General features: G+C 54.6%; 1 protein-coding gene across 9 annotated transcripts in view; it reads right to left on the bottom strand.

Annotated features, from left to right (window-relative positions):
• The window catches only part of AGRN (agrin), a 68,867-nt gene extending 58,812 nt beyond the window's left edge, over positions 1–10,055 (bottom strand). For 6 of the 9 annotated variants that reach the window (XM_074558764.1, XM_074558756.1, XM_074558759.1 and 3 more), the window contains exons 1-2: positions 9,454–10,054; positions 2,615–2,876 (exon numbers count right to left, since the gene is read on the bottom strand). In XM_074558764.1, the coding sequence (XP_074414865.1) occupies positions 2,615–2,876; positions 9,454–9,642 (451 nt within the window). In that variant the 5' untranslated portion in view covers positions 9,643–10,054. Of the gene's footprint in view, positions 1–2,315; positions 2,380–2,614; positions 2,877–9,453 lie in introns of those variants that run through there. The other 3 variants (XM_074558762.1, XM_074558761.1, XM_074558754.1) reach the window with 2 other exon arrangements.
• Between the last annotated feature and the right edge of the window lie 6,796 nt (positions 10,056–16,851).

Genomic DNA, 16,851 nt, shown 5'->3' on the forward strand with positions numbered 1-16,851 from the left:
CAGCACTGGACCCTAAAATCCAGCTCTGGATCCTAAAAACCAGCCCAGCCCCCAGTGTTTTCCCGAGTGAGTGGGTGGGAAATGCAGCCTTTGATGTTCCACTGAGCGGCTCCAGAACAAAGCTGGGCCACGGGAGATAAAAACACCAAACAAACCTCGCCACGGGACACGTCCGGGACATGGGCTGGGAAAAATTCCATGGCCACGGAGGGCACGGCTGCGCCAGCGCCATGGAAAAACCTCAGCACAGCTGCTCTCCTCTCCCAGCAGGGCAGCAGGGCCCCAAACCCAGCGTGGTGGGAAAAACCAGCTGGGAAAGCTGCTCTGGGCAGGCAGGTGCCTCCACAATATAGTATATATTATATATCATATATCATATATATCATATATCATATAGGGGAGGCACCCCAATATATTATATTACAATTATAATGTAGAATAATAATAATAATAATTTTTTTTTCCCCTGCGTATCCCTTGGTGAGCTCTGGCATTGCCCAAATTCCCTGGAATTGAGAATCCTGATATTCCCCTGGCATCCCTGGAAAGTGCCCAAATTCCCTGGGGCAGGCAGCAGTGGCACCTCCCCAGAATTCCTCTTGCACCCCTTGAAACTGCCCTGAATTCCCTGGAAATGAGGTACCAATGGTGCCTTCCTGATAATCCTCTAACTTCCCTGGAAAATGCCCAAATTCCCTGTAACTGAGGCACCAATTATAATCCCAATAATTCTCTCACACCCCTGGAAATTGCCCAAATTCCCTGCAGCAGGCAGCAGTGGCACCTCCCCAAAATTCCTCTTGCATCCCTTGAAATTCCCCAAATTCCCTGAAAATGAGGTACCAATGGTGCCTCCCCAATATCCCACTCACACCCCTGGAAATTCCCACAGAATCTTCCAAATTTCCTGGAAAAGGCACCAGTGGGGCTCCCCAATATTCCCCTCACATCCCTGGAAACTCCCCAAATTCCCTGGAATTGAGGAACCAGTGATAATCCTATTAATCCTCTCACACCCCTGGAAATTGCCCAAATTCCCTGCAGCAGGCAGCAGTGGCACCTCCCCAAAATTCCTCCTGCATCCCTTGAAATTCCCCGAATTCCCCGGAACTGAGGCGCCCGTGGGGCTCCCCAGTTTTCCCCTGCCACCCCTGGAAGGTGCCCAGGTTCCCTGGAGCTTCTGCCAGCCCTGGCACTGCCCCGATTCCCGGGAAGTGCCCCGAGCTGCTGGCAGGGCCCCAAGGGGAGGCATTGCTGGAATTCCAGGCTGGCAGGGCAGGAGCTGTGCCAGGACAGGGCATGGGAACCCAGCTCGGGCAGGGGGAGCTGGGCATGGACTGGGCACGGACTGGGCACGGACGGGGCAGAGCTACTGGGCAGGGGCTGGGCAGTCCAGAGCTACTGGGAAAAGAGAAACTGGTCAGGGTTACTGGGAAAAGACTCACCAGCCCAGAGCTCCTGGGCAGAGAGAAACTGGTCAGGGCCACTGGGCACAGAGTGACCAGTCCAGGGATGCTGGGCAGAGAGAAACTGGGCAGTCCAGGGCATCTGGGCAGGAGGAAACTGGGCAGAGACTGGTCAGGGCTACTGGGAAAAGAACTGACCAGTCCAGGTCTACTGGGCAGAGAGAAACTGGTCAGAGCTACTGGACAGAAACTGGTCAGGGCTACTGGGCAAAGAGTGACCAGTCCAGAACTCCTGGGGAGAGAGAAACTGATCAGAGGTACTGGGCAGAGACTGGTCAGGGCTACTGGGCAGAAACTGGTCAGGGCTACTGGGCAAAGAGTGACCAGTCCAGAACTCCTGGGCAGAGAGAAACTGGTCAGAGCTGCTGGGCAGAGACTGGTCAGGGCTACTGGGCAAAGAGTGACCAGTCAGGGCTACTGGGCAGAGAGAAACTGGTCAGGTCAGGGCTACTGGGTAAATCCTGCCCCAGTGCAGGGCTCCTGGGCAGCAGGAGCGGCCTGGCAGCCTCGGGAGCTGATCCTGCAGGAAGTGCTGCAGGATGTCCCAGCCTCCCACTCCAGATTAAAATTCCACAGGAATTTGCTCAACAAACGGAGCCTCTCAGCTCCTGCCACCAGCCCGGGGCCGTTTCACATTTCTGCCACAGGGAGGGAGGGAAGGGACCCTGGGGCTTGGGGGGACGGGGGTGGGACAGGGCAGGGATCCTAAATCATCACCGACTGACCCCAAAATCGGTGCCACCACCCCAAACACACACAAACCAGCACGACACCCCTCAACCACCACCCCTGCCCATTCAGGGGCTGGGAGTCCCACAAAACCCCCAAAAACACCCAGAACAGCCTCACCTTCCACGCAGTGCTCCACCTCCTCCAGGCTGCGCAGGGTGATGCGCATCGGGCGGGAGCTGAATTGCCCCTTCAGGGGCTGAGAATCCCACAAAAACCCCACAAAAATTCCACAAAAAAACCCCAAAAACCCTCCAGAACGTCCTCACCTTCCACGCAGTGCTCCACCTCCTCCAGGCTGCGCAGGGTGATGCGCATCAGGCAGGAGCTGAATTGCCCGTTCGGGGGCTGAGAATCCCATAAAAACCCCACAAAAATTCCACAAAAAAAACCCCAAAAACCCTCCAGAACGTCCTCACCTTCCACGCAGTGCTCCACCTCCTCCAGGTTGCGCAGGGTGATGCGCATCAGGCTGGAGTTGAGCATGAGCTCGTTGCGGTGCGCCGGCCACAGCGCCTGCGGCGCGGGGTTGACGAAGAAGATGCGCGTGTCCCCCGTGGCCACCTGGTTGTCACAGATCAGGGGGTCCCCGAAGCCCCCGATCACCACCTTGTTGCCCCCGTCCAGCAGGATCTCGTGGGTGACGATGTCCTTGCCCTTCAGGTAGCGCCAGACCCGCACCTGCCACGGGGAGGGGACAGATCACCACGCTGGCGGCTTTGGGGGATCCCGTTCTGCTCTCTGGGCTCCTCTTTTCCCTCCCTGGACTTTCATTTTCCCTTCCTGAGCTGTTTTTCCCCTCCCTGGGCTTCTCTTTCCCCTCTCTAGGCTCCAATTTTCTCTCCCTGGACTCCTCTTTTCCCTCTCTGGGCTCTCATTTTCCCTTCCGGACCTGTTTTCCACCTCTCCGGGCTCCTCTTTTCTCTCCCGGGTCTCCTCTTGCCCTTCTTGAACTCCTCTTTTCCATTTTTCCCTCCCTGGACTTTCATTTTCCCTTCCTGAGCTGTTTTCCCCTCCCTGGGCTCCTGCTGGCCCTGGCAGACAGATTTATCCCCCTGCAAAAGGAACCATTCCCAATTTTCTGCCTGTGCTCCTTCAGGCGTCCCCCCGGATCCCAGGGAAGGTTCAGACACAGAGATTTCTCCCCAGTGCCAAATTCCTCACGGATCTGAGGCTGCAGAGTCCAAACCAGGGGCTGAAACCTCGCTGGGGGCCCCGGGGAATGCAAATCCTGTGATCCCTGATCTACCTCAGAAATTTTTTTTTGTTTTTTTGGTTTTTTTTTTTGTTGGTTTTGTTTGGTTTTTTTTGTTGTTGTTTTGGTTTTTTTTTTTGTTTGGTTGGTTTTGGTTTTTTTGGGGGGTTTGTTTGTTTGTTTGGGTGGTTTTTTTTGTTGTTTTTATTTACAGGCTGAGCTGCAGAATTTCAGCCCTGATGGGAAAAGGCCTCAAAGTTCCCGCAGAGCTGGAGCCAAACTCCCCCAGCGTGTCCCTGGCAGGCTGGGAGGGACCGGGGCCATTCCCGCATTCCCCGCGGCCACCAGGCAGCGCCTCCTGCTCGGCCTCACCTGCCAAGCAGGAAAAGGAACAAATCCAGCACAAACTCGGCGCTGCCTGTGCCCTGCAGGCACAAATCAAGGTGAGGAACCCAGTTTAGGAGTTTATCTCTCCCTGTTCCCCTCACACTTTCTCCTGCTGGTGAAACATTCGGAGCAGGACCCCGGGCTTGGGGGGTCTGAAATCCCTCCCAGGCGGTGCAGCCATCCAAAAAAAGCAATAAATTACCCCAATTACCCTCCCAGCGCCGCAGCCTCCCTGCCCTGCCGCATACCTGAGCCGCAGGAGCAGCCCAGGTGCGCACGGGGCTGTGACAGCTCCGCTGCAGCCGCACAGGCCCCGGCTGCGCCCAGGTGTGCGGCTCAGCAGGAAAGGTGGGGGAACCCGGGGGCTGAGCCACCCCAAGGCTCCGAAATTAAAAATATGGGAAAATACAAAGTGGCAAAAATCGAATTATAGAGGTAGAATTTAAAAATATAATTTTAAACTAGTATTTTAAATATAGAATTTTAAAAAGAGGTATAAAAATATAATTTAAAAATAGAATTATAAGTGCAGAATTTTAAAATAGGACTTAAAAATAGAATTTTAAACATAAAATTTAAAATATATTTTAAATATATTTTAAATCCATTTTAAATCCATTTTAAATCCATTTTAAATCCATTTTAAATCCATTTTAAATCCATTTTAAATCCATTTTAATTAAATATATTTGAAATCTATTTTAAAATATTAAATTTAGAATTTAAAAATAGAAGTATAAAAATACAACTTTAAAATAGAATTATAAATATAGAAGTATAAATATAGAATTAAAATAGGATTATAAAAAATAGAATTATATAAAGATAGAATTATAAAAAATTGAATTATAAATATAGACTTATAAATATAGACTTTAAAACCAGAATTATAAAAATATAATTATAAAAATATAATTATAAAAATAGAATTATTATTAAAAATAGAATTATTAAAATATGTTTTATGAAAATGTATTTTTATAAAAATAAATTATAACGGAAAAATTCCCACGTGGGATGTGTCCCTCCCTGCACATCCCAGATCCAAGCTGATGGGAAGGAACAGGGACAGGGACAAAGTTTTGCTGCTCCGAGGTCTCCACGGGATTTTCTCTCCTCTTTGGTTCCCCAGCACAAGCCCAGCTCCCAGCAGGGTGAAAGGAGTGGTGAAACCCCAAATCCCACCAGGGAGGGCAGAAATCCCCCTGAAATTTGCTGAGGTTCAACCCCAATAAAGCTCCACTCGCACTCATCCTCCTCCTCATCCTCCCTCGGAGCGAGGAAGGAGCAGAACCTGCATTTCCACGGATATTTGGGAATGAGAGGGGCCTGAAAGGCTCCAGCTCCCCCAGGAGGGGCAGCTCCGGTTTCTGCTGGCTGGGAGCAGGGACAGCACCTGGGGGAACTCCTAGAGGAACGTGCCAGGAGAGGCTTGGGATGGAGGGAGGGTCAGGTTTGGGATGGAGAGGTTCAGGACTAGGATAAAGAGGTTCAGGTTTAGGATGGAGAGTTTTGGGATGGAGAGGTTTGGGATGGAGAGGTTTAGGTTCAGGATAGAGAGGTTTAGGTTTAGGTTGGAGAAATTCAGGATGGAGAGGTTCAGGTTTAGGATGGAGAGGTTCAGGATGGAGAGGTTCAGGATGAAGACCAGGACATTTCCTTCCCCCTGAGGCTGCTGGGACACTGGAATTTCCCCTGTTGCTCCCAGGGATGCCCAGGTGAGATTTTTGCATGGATAAGAGTCAGACTCTCCTCCTTGCGGATCCCCCCTGATCCCAAAACCATTCCAGGACCCCCTGAAGGAGCCTGGAGGAGGGACCCCACAGGAACCACGGCACCCCCAGCCCCACGGGGCAGCCCGGGTGGGCCCGGGGAAGTGTGCAGGGCCCAGCCCCGCTCTCAGCTCTGGGGAAGGTGTGCAGGGCCCAGCCCCGCTCTGGGGAAGGTGTGCAGGCCCAGCCCGGTTCTCAGCCAGCCCTGGGAAGGTGTGCAGGGCACAGCCCCGCTCTGGGGAAGGTGTGCAGGGCCCAGCCCCGCTCTCAGCTCTGGGGAAGGTGTGCAGGGCCCAGCCCGGTTCTCAGCCAGCCCTGGGAAGGTGTGCAGGGCCCGGCCCCGCTCTGGGGAAGGTGTGCAGGGCCCGGCCCGGTTCTCAGCCAGCCCTGGGAAGGTGTGCAGGGCCCAGCCCCGCTCTGGGGAAGGTGTGCAGGGCCCAGCCCCGCTCCCTCCCCAGCCGCTCCTCCCGCCTCTCTCCCCGCAGTCAAGCCCAGACACCTTCCCCAGCCGCACCTCCCGCAGCCCCGGGGCAGGTGAGCAGCAAAGCAGGGCAAAACCCCAGCCAGACAAAGCAGGAAAAATAGGGAAGAAAAGAAAACCAACCACCCCTCCTCCAGCAGCAGAAAACACAGCCCGGGGCTGGCTCCGGCGTGCGGGGCATTTTCACAGCTCGGGGTCTGGGTTTTTGTGTTTTTTGGGTGGGGAATGGCTGAATTCTGCCCAGCTCCGCAGCAGATGGGGATTGGCGTTAATTGGCGTGGCTGGGGCGCTCGGAGCCGGCCACAGAACATCACAGTCCGGCGGCCTCCTCCCAGCCTAATGAATGGATGTGCGAGGCGCGGAGCCCGGCAATCACCTGCGGGGCATCATCCCATTCATCAGCGCCGCAATTAAGACTTTGTCACCGCTGACTCACCGGCGGCAGCGAGGAAAGGGAGGGAGACGGGAAAAATGGGGCTGGGACCTGTTTGCAGGAGGACACTGCCCTGGGGAGCGCTGTTTGCCCAGGGAGAGCACCAAACGCTGGGTTTTAGGGGGTTTTAAAGCTCCGCGGAGGCACAACTTTATCCAGGCGCGGGGGTGCTTTAAAGGCAGGGGAAAAAGTAAAAATCCCAAAAATAAAAGGGGTTTTCAACATGCCAGGGGGGTGCGTGCTGTAATATGGAAGGGGACCACCTGTGCAGAACATTCCTGGCAGGAAAAGGCCGCGGGAAATGCAGGATTGGCTGTGTAAGGACAGGTGGGGAGTTGGAGCAAAGTCCCCTCTGGAGGAGCTGTCACTCGGGATGGGAAACACCGGAACGGGTCACCAGGAAATTTGGGGAGATAAAGGCCAGAATCAGCTCTGCTTCCACGAAATTTTGGGAGATGATAAAAGCCAGTTTCAGCCCTGCTTCCAATCCTTCCCCTGTTTTGTCCCTCCCTGTGCCTTTTCCCTGCCCCTTCCCCAGCAATTCCCACAAAACCCCCCCAAAACCTGCGCTCCATTGTCCCGGACAGGATCCACATCCTCTTCCACACTTCCTAGGGCACTCACAGAACCTGGATTTGCCCTATAAATAGCAGCTGCCGTCCCAACCATGGGGACAGCCCAGAAAAAGGCACTTCAGGGGGCAGGAAGGGACAATGCCAGCAGCAGCAGCTTTGGGCAGAAGTCACAAACTGCACCCAGGAGTGCCAAACCCCTTGGGAAAAGGGCCCAGAGTGCTTTTTGGGAATTCTGTCAGGCTGTTCCTCCACTCCCCTGGCAGCCCGGGCACGGCTGGCAGCTATTTCGGGGTGTTTATCTAACATTAATTCACATTTCTCCTCCCGGTGCTTATCTGCCTCTATCGGAGCGCTCAGCTGGGAGGGTTTGGGAAGAACAATGCCCCGAGCACGGAATTCACGGATCCCCACGTGCCCGGACCACCCAGATCCAGCAAAACTCCGGATTTTGGGTGTGGGAACTCCAGCAAAACTCGGGATTTTGGGGTGTGAGAGCTCCAGCAAAACTCGGAATTTTGGGAGTGGGAGCTCCAGCAAAACTCGGGATTTTGGGGTGTGAGAGCTCCCTTTCCTCTGCAGATAAGGAAGAGGCTGACAGGAGATAACAGCGCGGGGCTCCGAGGGCAGGACAGGAGGAATTGGGGCAGGAATTTCCTCAGCACAGGATCCTGGATTTTCTCCCAGCTCCCCCGAGGGCAGTGCAAGGACAGCAGGAGCCAGGGGTCAGGCTTAATCCCGAGCTTGCTGCTGGAATTTAGGTTAAAAACAAACCAAAACAAAATAAACAAAACAAACTGCAGGCACGGCAAATGCACACAGTTCCAATTCCAAGACTTGGGAAGATGTGAGGAGGGCAGCGAGCCAAGAGCTGCTGCAAAGCTGCACATCCCCAAGTCACTGCAGTGACAGGAGGAGATTCATCTGCTCCCAGCTCCTTGGGACACCCCAAATCCCAGCCCAAAGCTGCTTTTCCCGGCAAAGACACCGTGGAATGCCACTAAAAATGACACAGGAAGGGCTGATGGGCAGGGAAAGGGACAGGGAACTGCTGTCCTGTGAAAATTCCCGAATGTCACAGCACTACCACGATGGGATGGGATGGGATGGGATGGGATGGGATGGGATGGGATGGGATGGGATGGGATGGGAGCTTTCCTGCTTTCACTTTCACACCACTCAGGCTGGAATGATCTCTCAGGAGCCTGTCCCGGTCCTTCTGTGCTCTTTGGAGACCAGGAACGGGCAGGAGCAAAATCCCAAACTCCAGAGCCGGCAGCACAAACCTCACCCGGGCACTGCTCGGGGAAAGGCAGGGAGGAGATTCCCTTCCCAGTGTGAGGAATTCAGATTGTGCTTCCCAGAAAGGCACCACGGGCAGCCCCATCCCACTGCTGGCTGCTCCAGCTGGGGCTGGATTGCACCTTGCAGAGGCAGAGCTGCTCCTCTCAACCCAGCTTTTCTCCATCTCACCTTTTCCTTACCCCAGCTTTTCCTTATCTCAGCTTTCCCCCATCCCAGCTTTTCCTTATCCCAGCTTTCCCCCATCCCAGCTTCTCCCCCATCCCAGCCTCCTGCCCTGCTGCTGCTGCAGGATGATTTTTCTGCCAGGCCCCCACCTCGCTGCATTCATTTATTTCTCACCCTGGCGTTTCTGCCTGGCCACCAGCGCCACTGGGCCGCCTCCCGAGGCCACCGCGCCGCGGCCCCAGGTGGCCACATCCAATCCATCTGTGCCCCACCACGGGCACGGCTCATTAATGCTCGGCCGAGCACCCAGGATGTGCCAGACACTCCGCAAACAGACGGAGCCGGGGGGGCTGCGAGCTGCAGATGGGTCGGGGGGCGCTGGCAGCGGGCAGGGGCTGGGGGATGCTCGGGGGATGCTCCAGAGCCCCGCAGGGAGAGCTCCCCAAAGGGAAAGTTCCAATTCCTCTCTGCCACCAAAGCATCGCCCCCGGCCCCGCAAAATCAGGGTTTTTAAGAGGAAAAGGGGAATGTGGAGAAGAGGGAAAGGCAAGGGAGGAGCGTGTCCTTGCAAGCGAGATTCCTGCCCCGGCAAGGGTTAAGGCATCCGGCACGTTTTCTGTCAAGCGGGCGGATGGGATTTCAGGTTGCTCGGGACTCTCTGCGCTTCGGGGGGAGATAAAAACCCCGGAGCCCGAGGCCAGGTTGGTGGTTAAACAATAGCCCGGGCTGCAGCACAACTCGAGATGCTGCTCCAGTCAACAGGAGAGGCTCCCGGAAAGTTGGGAGGCAGCTCCGCATCTCGCCACAGCCAAAGAGGGAAATGCCCATAAAAAGCAACCTCTGGAGATCCCCCCCGCACCCCCCCCGGCCACAGAACAGCCGGAACCTCTCCACAGCTTTAAAAACCCCCGATCCCAGCCCAAACCGCGCACGGGGCGAAAGTTCTACCTTGCACGAGTAGGTGTGGTGCACCGGGTCCACGTTCATGATCTCCTCCACCGTGCCCGTCAGCACCACGTTGGCCTCCTCCTCGCGGCGCTCCAGCTCCCGCTCGGGGCAGCTGGCCCGGGCGGGCAGCGCCAGCGGTGCCAGCAGCGCCAGCAGCGCCAGCAGCGCCCGTGCCAGCCGCGTCCCCATGGCCGCCCGCCGCCGCTGCCGCCCGCCGTGCCCCGAGCCCCGCAGACAAAGCGGCCCCGCTCGCAGGCAGCGCTGGCGCCGCAGCCGAGAGGGCCACTTTTGTTCCAGGGAGGTGAAAAGGAGGAAAGAAAGAGGAGGGAGGGAGGGAAAGGCAGGCGGCGAGGGGAGGGGAGAAGGAGGAAAATCCCAGGAGGAGGAGGAGGAGGAGGAGGAGGAGATCTGGAAGGCGCTCGGCGCTCGCTGCCGTGGCCCTGGAAGAAAGCGCGCAGATTTGCATGCAATCTGAATTGCTGATAAGGAGGGAGCGGGGGTTAGGGGGGAGAGAGGAGGAGGGAGGAAGGGAGAAAGGAAGGGAGGAAGGCAGCGCGGCCGCCCGCCCGCCCTGCTGGCAGCGCTCGGTGCGAACGCCGCCCCCAGGAAAGGGAGCCGCGGTTAATGGATAATCAGCGCCGCAACGTGAGGAGACTTTTAAAGGTGTAGGGACCGCAGCCGGGCCCGCCACCCCCTCGCCGTGAGTGGCAGCTGTCCCCAGCTCTGGCACCGGGTGTTCTTCGCCCCATCCCGCACCCCCGAGATTCCCAAAGTGGGGGTTTGTCCCTCCCTGTCACCCCCACTGTGAGTGCCAGCTCTCCCCAGCCCTGTTCTGGGCTGTGCCCGCTCCATCCCGCACCCCTGAGATGCTCAAAGATGGGTGGCATTTCCCTCCCTGTGACCCCCAGCCCGAGCAGTGGCTGTCCCCAGCCCTGTCCCCTCCATCCCGCACCCTCGAGATGCTCAGAGACGGGTGGCACCCCGGCATTTCCCTCCCTGTCACCCCCAATTCCACCCCAAAGATGCTCCCGTGTTTTCCCCACAGGGAAACTGAGGCAGGGCTGGTCCTGCTCCGCTGGGACCCCAGGGATCCATCCCTGTGCCCAGGGTGACCCGCACTGGGGACATCACTGTCACCGCACTGTGCCCCAGCCGTGACAGAGCCACCCGTGGAGCCATGGAATGGCTGGAAAATAACTTTAAAACCCGCTCATCCCCCCCTTTCCCATCCCAGGCTGTCCCAAGCCCCTGACCCCGTGGCCCGGGGCTGCAGGGCCATTTCCCCACCTGTCCCAGCAATTAGGGCACGCAGAAAATGAAAAGTTAAGTGGCACCGAGGGAGGGATGTTGTTTGTGCCCTCCATAAATCAGCCGGCCCCCAGAGGCGTTTTACGAGACCGTTTCGCTTGATGGCCCTAAAAAATCCCCTCGTTTCACTTGATGGCCCTAAAAAACTCTGCTGGTGTGACCCAGGGAGCTCCTGGTCCCAGGGTGAAGTTTAACCACCGGCCAGTGAGGATGTGACAAGCGAGGTGTCCCCTGTCCTTCTGTGATAGACAAATTTCAGACCACGTAAGCATCCTCCCCTGTGTGCTCCTCTCCTTCCCGAAATTCTCAAATAATTCATTCCCTAAATCCCGAGCGCTCTGTGCTGTTTGCCCCTGTGGGTGCCACATTCCTTTTCCTCCCTTTCTCTCATTTATTTAATATGTAGAAATAAATTAATCTTGCTGAGTGTTCCAAAGTTTGTCCCTGAAGAGGATGGAGCGTCAGAGATCCCATAAATCTGCCTGGAAATATCCCAAATCCTGCGGGGTTTGCAGGGAAAGCACCTTGGGTGTTTAATATCTTAACCCATTCCCACAGTGTAACCCCACAGCTTCTCCCACTTCTCTTTCCACTCAAAACTTCCATTTCTCCTCGGAAAATCTGAATTTCCCAGCTCAGCACCGAGGAAACGCAGCCTGATCCAAAGCAGGGATTGTTTTATCACCTCAGGGATAAAATCCTTATCAAAAAAGGCTTCAGGGAGATAATTGTCAATAAAAAAAATAGCCCAGAGCCTGCTCAGGCCTGCAGGAAACCTCTTAGTAAATAATTTCCAAATCCACCAGACTTCCCTACGCTGTAAAACACCAAAAAGCTGCAGGATGAAGTAACCTGAAGAAAGTTCTTATTTTCTCTCCAAAAACTTCCCCAAAACCTCTGGATTTTGGCTGAGGGGCACTGGGAAGCCTCCATCCCTCAAAGCCAAGACCAGGCCCCACAGGCCTCACATCCCAGAACTCTTTCCACTCAAAACTTCCCCCAAAAAGTTCCAGGATGAAGTGGCCTGAAGAAAATCCACATAACTCAATTTTCTCACCCCAAAACCCTGGATTTTTTTGGCTGAGGGGCACTGGGAAGCCTCCATCCCTCAAAGCCAAGGCCAGGCCCCACCACTCCTGACAGAGGAGCTCCATTACTCCATTTCTGTGGTTGTTCTAAACTCCAGCAATCAGCTAAAAATATTTCAGTGCCCTGGCAGCTGATATTTTTTTTTATCCTGCTGTTTTAATAATTAATTTTTATTGTATTCCTCGAGCACTGCTGGAGTGGAAATCCCAGGAAGAAGCTGAGCTCGAGGTAGAAAGAACCAGCTGGGACTCCCTGCTCCAGAACCTGGCAGCGGAGGGAAGGGCAGGAATTATTTCTGCTGAATTTTGACAATTTTCTGGGTTTGACTTGTCTCCTTTTAGCCCCACCCCTCCATCTGTTTTCAGAGCTGGGATGTGAGGAGAAAAATGGATTTCACAGCTTTTTTTAGTGATGTTTTTGCCCCAATCTGGTGTGGTTTGAGTGGAATTGCTCGGCCTCGAGGGGTTTTATGGTGGAGGTGAGATGTGAGGAGCTCAATCTGCTTGTGGGGGTTTCATGGCATTCAGAAGGACAAGGAAAGGCAGGAAAACAATAAAATCACCTTTTTTAGGGCCAGTGTGCAGGGAGCAGCACGTTCCCACAGGGAATTGCTGAGCCTCAAGCTGATAAAAGGAGAAACAGGAGAAAAAAACCTGGGATGTTTCTGTGGGAAAACTGAATTCCTCGGCAAATCAGCGCCCAAAACAAACAAACAGCAGCTCCCAAAAATACACAAAACACCGGGGTTTGTCCCAGCTCTCCCTTGTGAACCCGGGGCTCGGGAAAACTTCTGGAAATGCCTTTGGAGGTGGCTCGGTCGCCCCTGGAAAATCAAAATACCTCGGAAAAACCGCGAGGAATTGGGCAGGGTTTGCTCCTCGCGCTGCCGCCTGATTTGGGGTGGGAATTCCAAGGGTGTTTTTGGAGGGAGTGGGGAATAAATGGAGGAGGGAAGGGGAGGAGAAAAGAGAGAAGGGAAGGGAGGGCCTGGCACTGCCCGCATGTCCGGGCAGGAACCCCTCAGGGTTTGGAGCCAAAACTTTGCCTGGAAAGCAAATAAAGGCCCTGGTGAGGAAAACCCAGCCCCAGAGGTGACAGCAGCGTCCCCATCCCTCATTTACAGCGTCCCCATCCCTGCTTCCATCCCTGCTCCTTCTCCATAAGCTCTAAAATGATTTAATGTGATTTCCCCCCCTTATTTCTCTTTCAAGTTTAATCCCTCCCGGTGCTTTCCTGCCACTGTCAAATTCCTTTTGTGTGCTGTTAGAAACCCTCTGGATGTCACTGAGGAGCAGCTGGAACAAGCAGCCCCTGGGATGCTGTGGGATAATGAGACCGAAATTAGTAAATCTGTTAATTAGAGCGGGGCTGAGGGCTGGGAGCAGCCCCACACTCGGGGGTTTCACCCCACAGCAGCTTCACCCCCAAGGGGGTTCACTCTGTCCCTCTGCTCTGCTGGGGGACAGGAAAATTTGGGCTTTTCCCCAAAAAATCAAGGAATTCACAAAAAAACTTGGGCCTTTCCTAAAAAAAATCAAGGAGGAACCCACAGGAAAACTTGGGCCTTTCCCCAAAAATATCAAAGAACTCACAGGGAGCTGTCACATCCTGGAGAAAAAAAATCGACAATTTGGCTTTTTCCTCCCCAAATTCCAGAGGAATTCCTGTGTTCAGTGTAAGGGGCACTGGGAATTTTGTCCAGGTGGAAATGGACATCCTCAGTTGCTCCTCTCATCCCACCTCAGAACTCCCAGGATTTGATGTGGGATGGATGCAGAGATGAAGAATATCTGGAGTTTAAACCTTCCCTGGTTTAAATTCAAATCCTGGAGGAAAAAAATCGAGAATTTGGCGTTTTCCTCCCCAAATCAGGCTGGCAGCCTTGAATTGGGTTAAAAACTGGGTGAAAACAGGGTTAAAAATTCCCAGCTGATCTGCTGCAGCCCCTGGGATCCAGTCTTTGCCCCACGGGCAGGAAAAGCAGGGAATTGTGCTGAATGCGCCCAAATTCCTGGCACTCCAAGAGAAAACCCCAAAGCAGGGCGGGCTCTGAGCTCTAATGACAGGGTGGCAGGAATTCAGCCTGAAGTGGGATCAAGGCTGGGATTTCTGGCATTTTTACCCCAAATCCTGGGGATCAGAGCCCCCCACACCCCTACAGGTGTTTTAGGGCTGGGATTTCTGGGATTTTTACCCCAAATCCTGGGGATCAGAGCCCCCCACACCCCTACAGGTGTTTTAGGGCTGGGTTTAACTCAACCCCAGCTCAGGGGCAAAAGCACCCAGTGAACCACAAGGAGCCAAAATCAAAGGGGAAAATGGGAGAGGTTCTTTGAACCACAATCAAAAGGGAAAAAGGGAGAGGAGCAGAAGGAAAACCCAGCGTGAACTTGAGGGCAAAGGATCCCCCAGGACCAAACCCCATCCTCAGGAACGCCCCGAGGGCTGCTGGAATCCAATTCCTCCTGCTGGAATTCCGTGTGGCCACGGAGCCTCCCTAATGTGGATTGATGGCCTCAATCTGCTCTCCCTGCGGGGAAAGCAGAGCCCCGGCCCCTGATATCCATTATTTCCCTCCCACAAATCCCAACCTAAGTGGATTTCCCTGCGCTGCATCCAGGAGAAAACGTCTCCATCCATCCCCCCACGGCAGGGAAGCGTTCCCACCTGATTCCTCCCGCCCCTGGATTGATTAGAGCCACGCCAGGATTAATTGGGGAGAGTGGAAATGCTTCTCTGGGCGATCAATCTTCCCCCGGCTGCCTCACCTTGTCATCCTCTAATAAGTGGGAAATCAAAATTCCCCTCCTGGCTGCCTCGTGCCTGCAAATGGATTTCTGTGCTGCATTGCTGGGAACCCTTAAAAGGCGTTTTGGGAGCAGCCAGGAGACAAATGGGATTAGCTGGGCAGGGAAAGTGCAGCCGCAGCATTTCTGCACTGCCAGCGAGGGGAAATTCAGCCCTGGCAGGATCAGGGGATGGGGGAGAGCCTCGGGATGTGGAGCAGGAATTGGGGGGCAGAGGAATATTGGAGTGGAACACAAAAATCCTTTCCTGGTTTAAATTCCAGAGGGATTCCTGTGTCCTGTGTAAGGGAATTTTGTTCAGGGTTTTGGGCATCACTCCTCTCATCCCACCCACTGGATTCAGTGTGGGAGCTGTGGATGCAGAGATGAAGAATATTTAAAATCAAACACCAAAAACCTTTCCTGCTTTAAATTCCAGAGAATTTCTGAGCCCATTTTCTGTGGAACGGGGCATTGAGAATTCTGTCCAGCTGGAACTGGACATCCCCAGTCTCTCCTGTCATCCCACTCCAGAATTCCCAGGATTGATGTGGGAGCTGTGGATGCAGAGATTGGGAATATTTGGAGTCAAACACCAAAAACCTTTCCTGCTTTAAACTCCAGGATTCCCTGCCTTGTCCCCGTGTGTTCCCAGCTCTTTGGGCCTGGATTTCCCAGCTGGCCACGCCATGCCAGGGACATCTGGGGGATGTCACCTTCTCTGGAACGTCAAATTTGGCTCAGATTTATCCCCAGGAGTGAGAACCCGGCCCTGTCTGGGGGAAATGGGGAATCCTGGAATGGTTTGGGTGGGAAGGGACCTAAAACCGATCCCATCCCTCCCCCTGCATTCCAGGGACACCTCCCACCATCCCAGGCTGCTCCTTGGACAATTCCAGGGGTGAACCCTCAGCTCCTCCTGGCAAATCCCACTTATTTCCTTCTGCCACGAACTTTAGCCCACAGGAATCAGGGAAATGCCACATCCAGGGCAGTCCCTGTTCCCCCCAGTGACGTTCCCTGCGCTCTGGGGGGATCCCAGGGGTCCCTGGGTGCCCAGGGCCGCCTCTGCCCCATCCCACAAAGGCTCCAGGGCTTTCCCTGATGGAAACACGGATGGTGCTGGGAGGCAGAGCGACCTGAAAGAGCAAAGATTAACATTCAGAGCATGCAGGGATCCAGCTTTTCCCTTTCTCCCTCTTGTGTTTTTGGAGGATTGAAGGAGCCAAGGTTTTCCCCGTCCCTCCGAGGGCCCTTGGCAACCCTGGGAGCTGCTGGAGCCTCTCCCAGCAGGGCTGGAGTGCCCAGGGCTGGGCACAGAGGGACCCAAACCGTGCTTTCACACTGCCCCGACCCCATCGCATCCTCCAGGCAGGATTTATTGGCCCGGGCTCTCCAGGAGATGGAGGCTTTTGTGTGGAATTTTATCGCAAACCCTTCCTGCAGCTGCTGCGTGGGCAAAAGAAAAATAAAAAAAAAAATAAAAGAGAGAGAAGGGTGGGGGGGAAAAGAATAAAAAAGACATTGAAAGTGTGAGGATTGAAAAGATTTCTCCTCTCCGGAATCAGTTTGTGAGTCACACAGAGGGGATGACCGGGGAATATTTCATCCTGCGGGGCCACGCTGAGAGGAGGCAGCGCTGCTGGGATGTGAATGTGCCCGAAGCTCGGCTCTGCATTCGTCATTCCGCACACACACACACCGAGCGGAGCGGGCAGCGGCTTTAACCTCTTCCTGCCCGCGGCACTGAGCGCTCCCCTCCCGCTTTGTCCCGGTTTGGAACCGGGACAACGCCGGGGATGCGGTCCCAGAGAGGCTGAAACACCCAAACCCCACGGGAGTCACTCCCTGGCTCAGCCCAGGGACAGGGGAGCAGGAAAAGGGGAGCTGGGGGTGCTCTGCACCTGCTGGCCTGGCAGGGAGCGGGGTTGGGAAGGAAAAGATGGAACAGCCTCAGGGAGAGCCAGGGAAAGGATGGATGGATGGAGGGATGGATGGAGGGATGGATGGAGGGATTCATGGATTCATGGATTCGTGGATCTAGGGATCCATGGATGGATGGATCCATGGATAGATGGATGGGTGGAAGGATCCATGGAGGGATGGATGGATGGATGGATCCATAGAAGGATCCATGGAGAGATGGATAGAGGGATCCATGGATGAATGGATAGAGGGATCCATGGATGGAAGGATTGATGGATCCATGGATGGA

The sequence above is a fragment of the Zonotrichia albicollis genome, chromosome 25, assembly GCF_047830755.1.
Source record: "Zonotrichia albicollis isolate bZonAlb1 chromosome 25, bZonAlb1.hap1, whole genome shotgun sequence".
NCBI classification, from domain to species: Eukaryota; Metazoa; Chordata; class Aves; order Passeriformes; family Passerellidae; genus Zonotrichia; species Zonotrichia albicollis.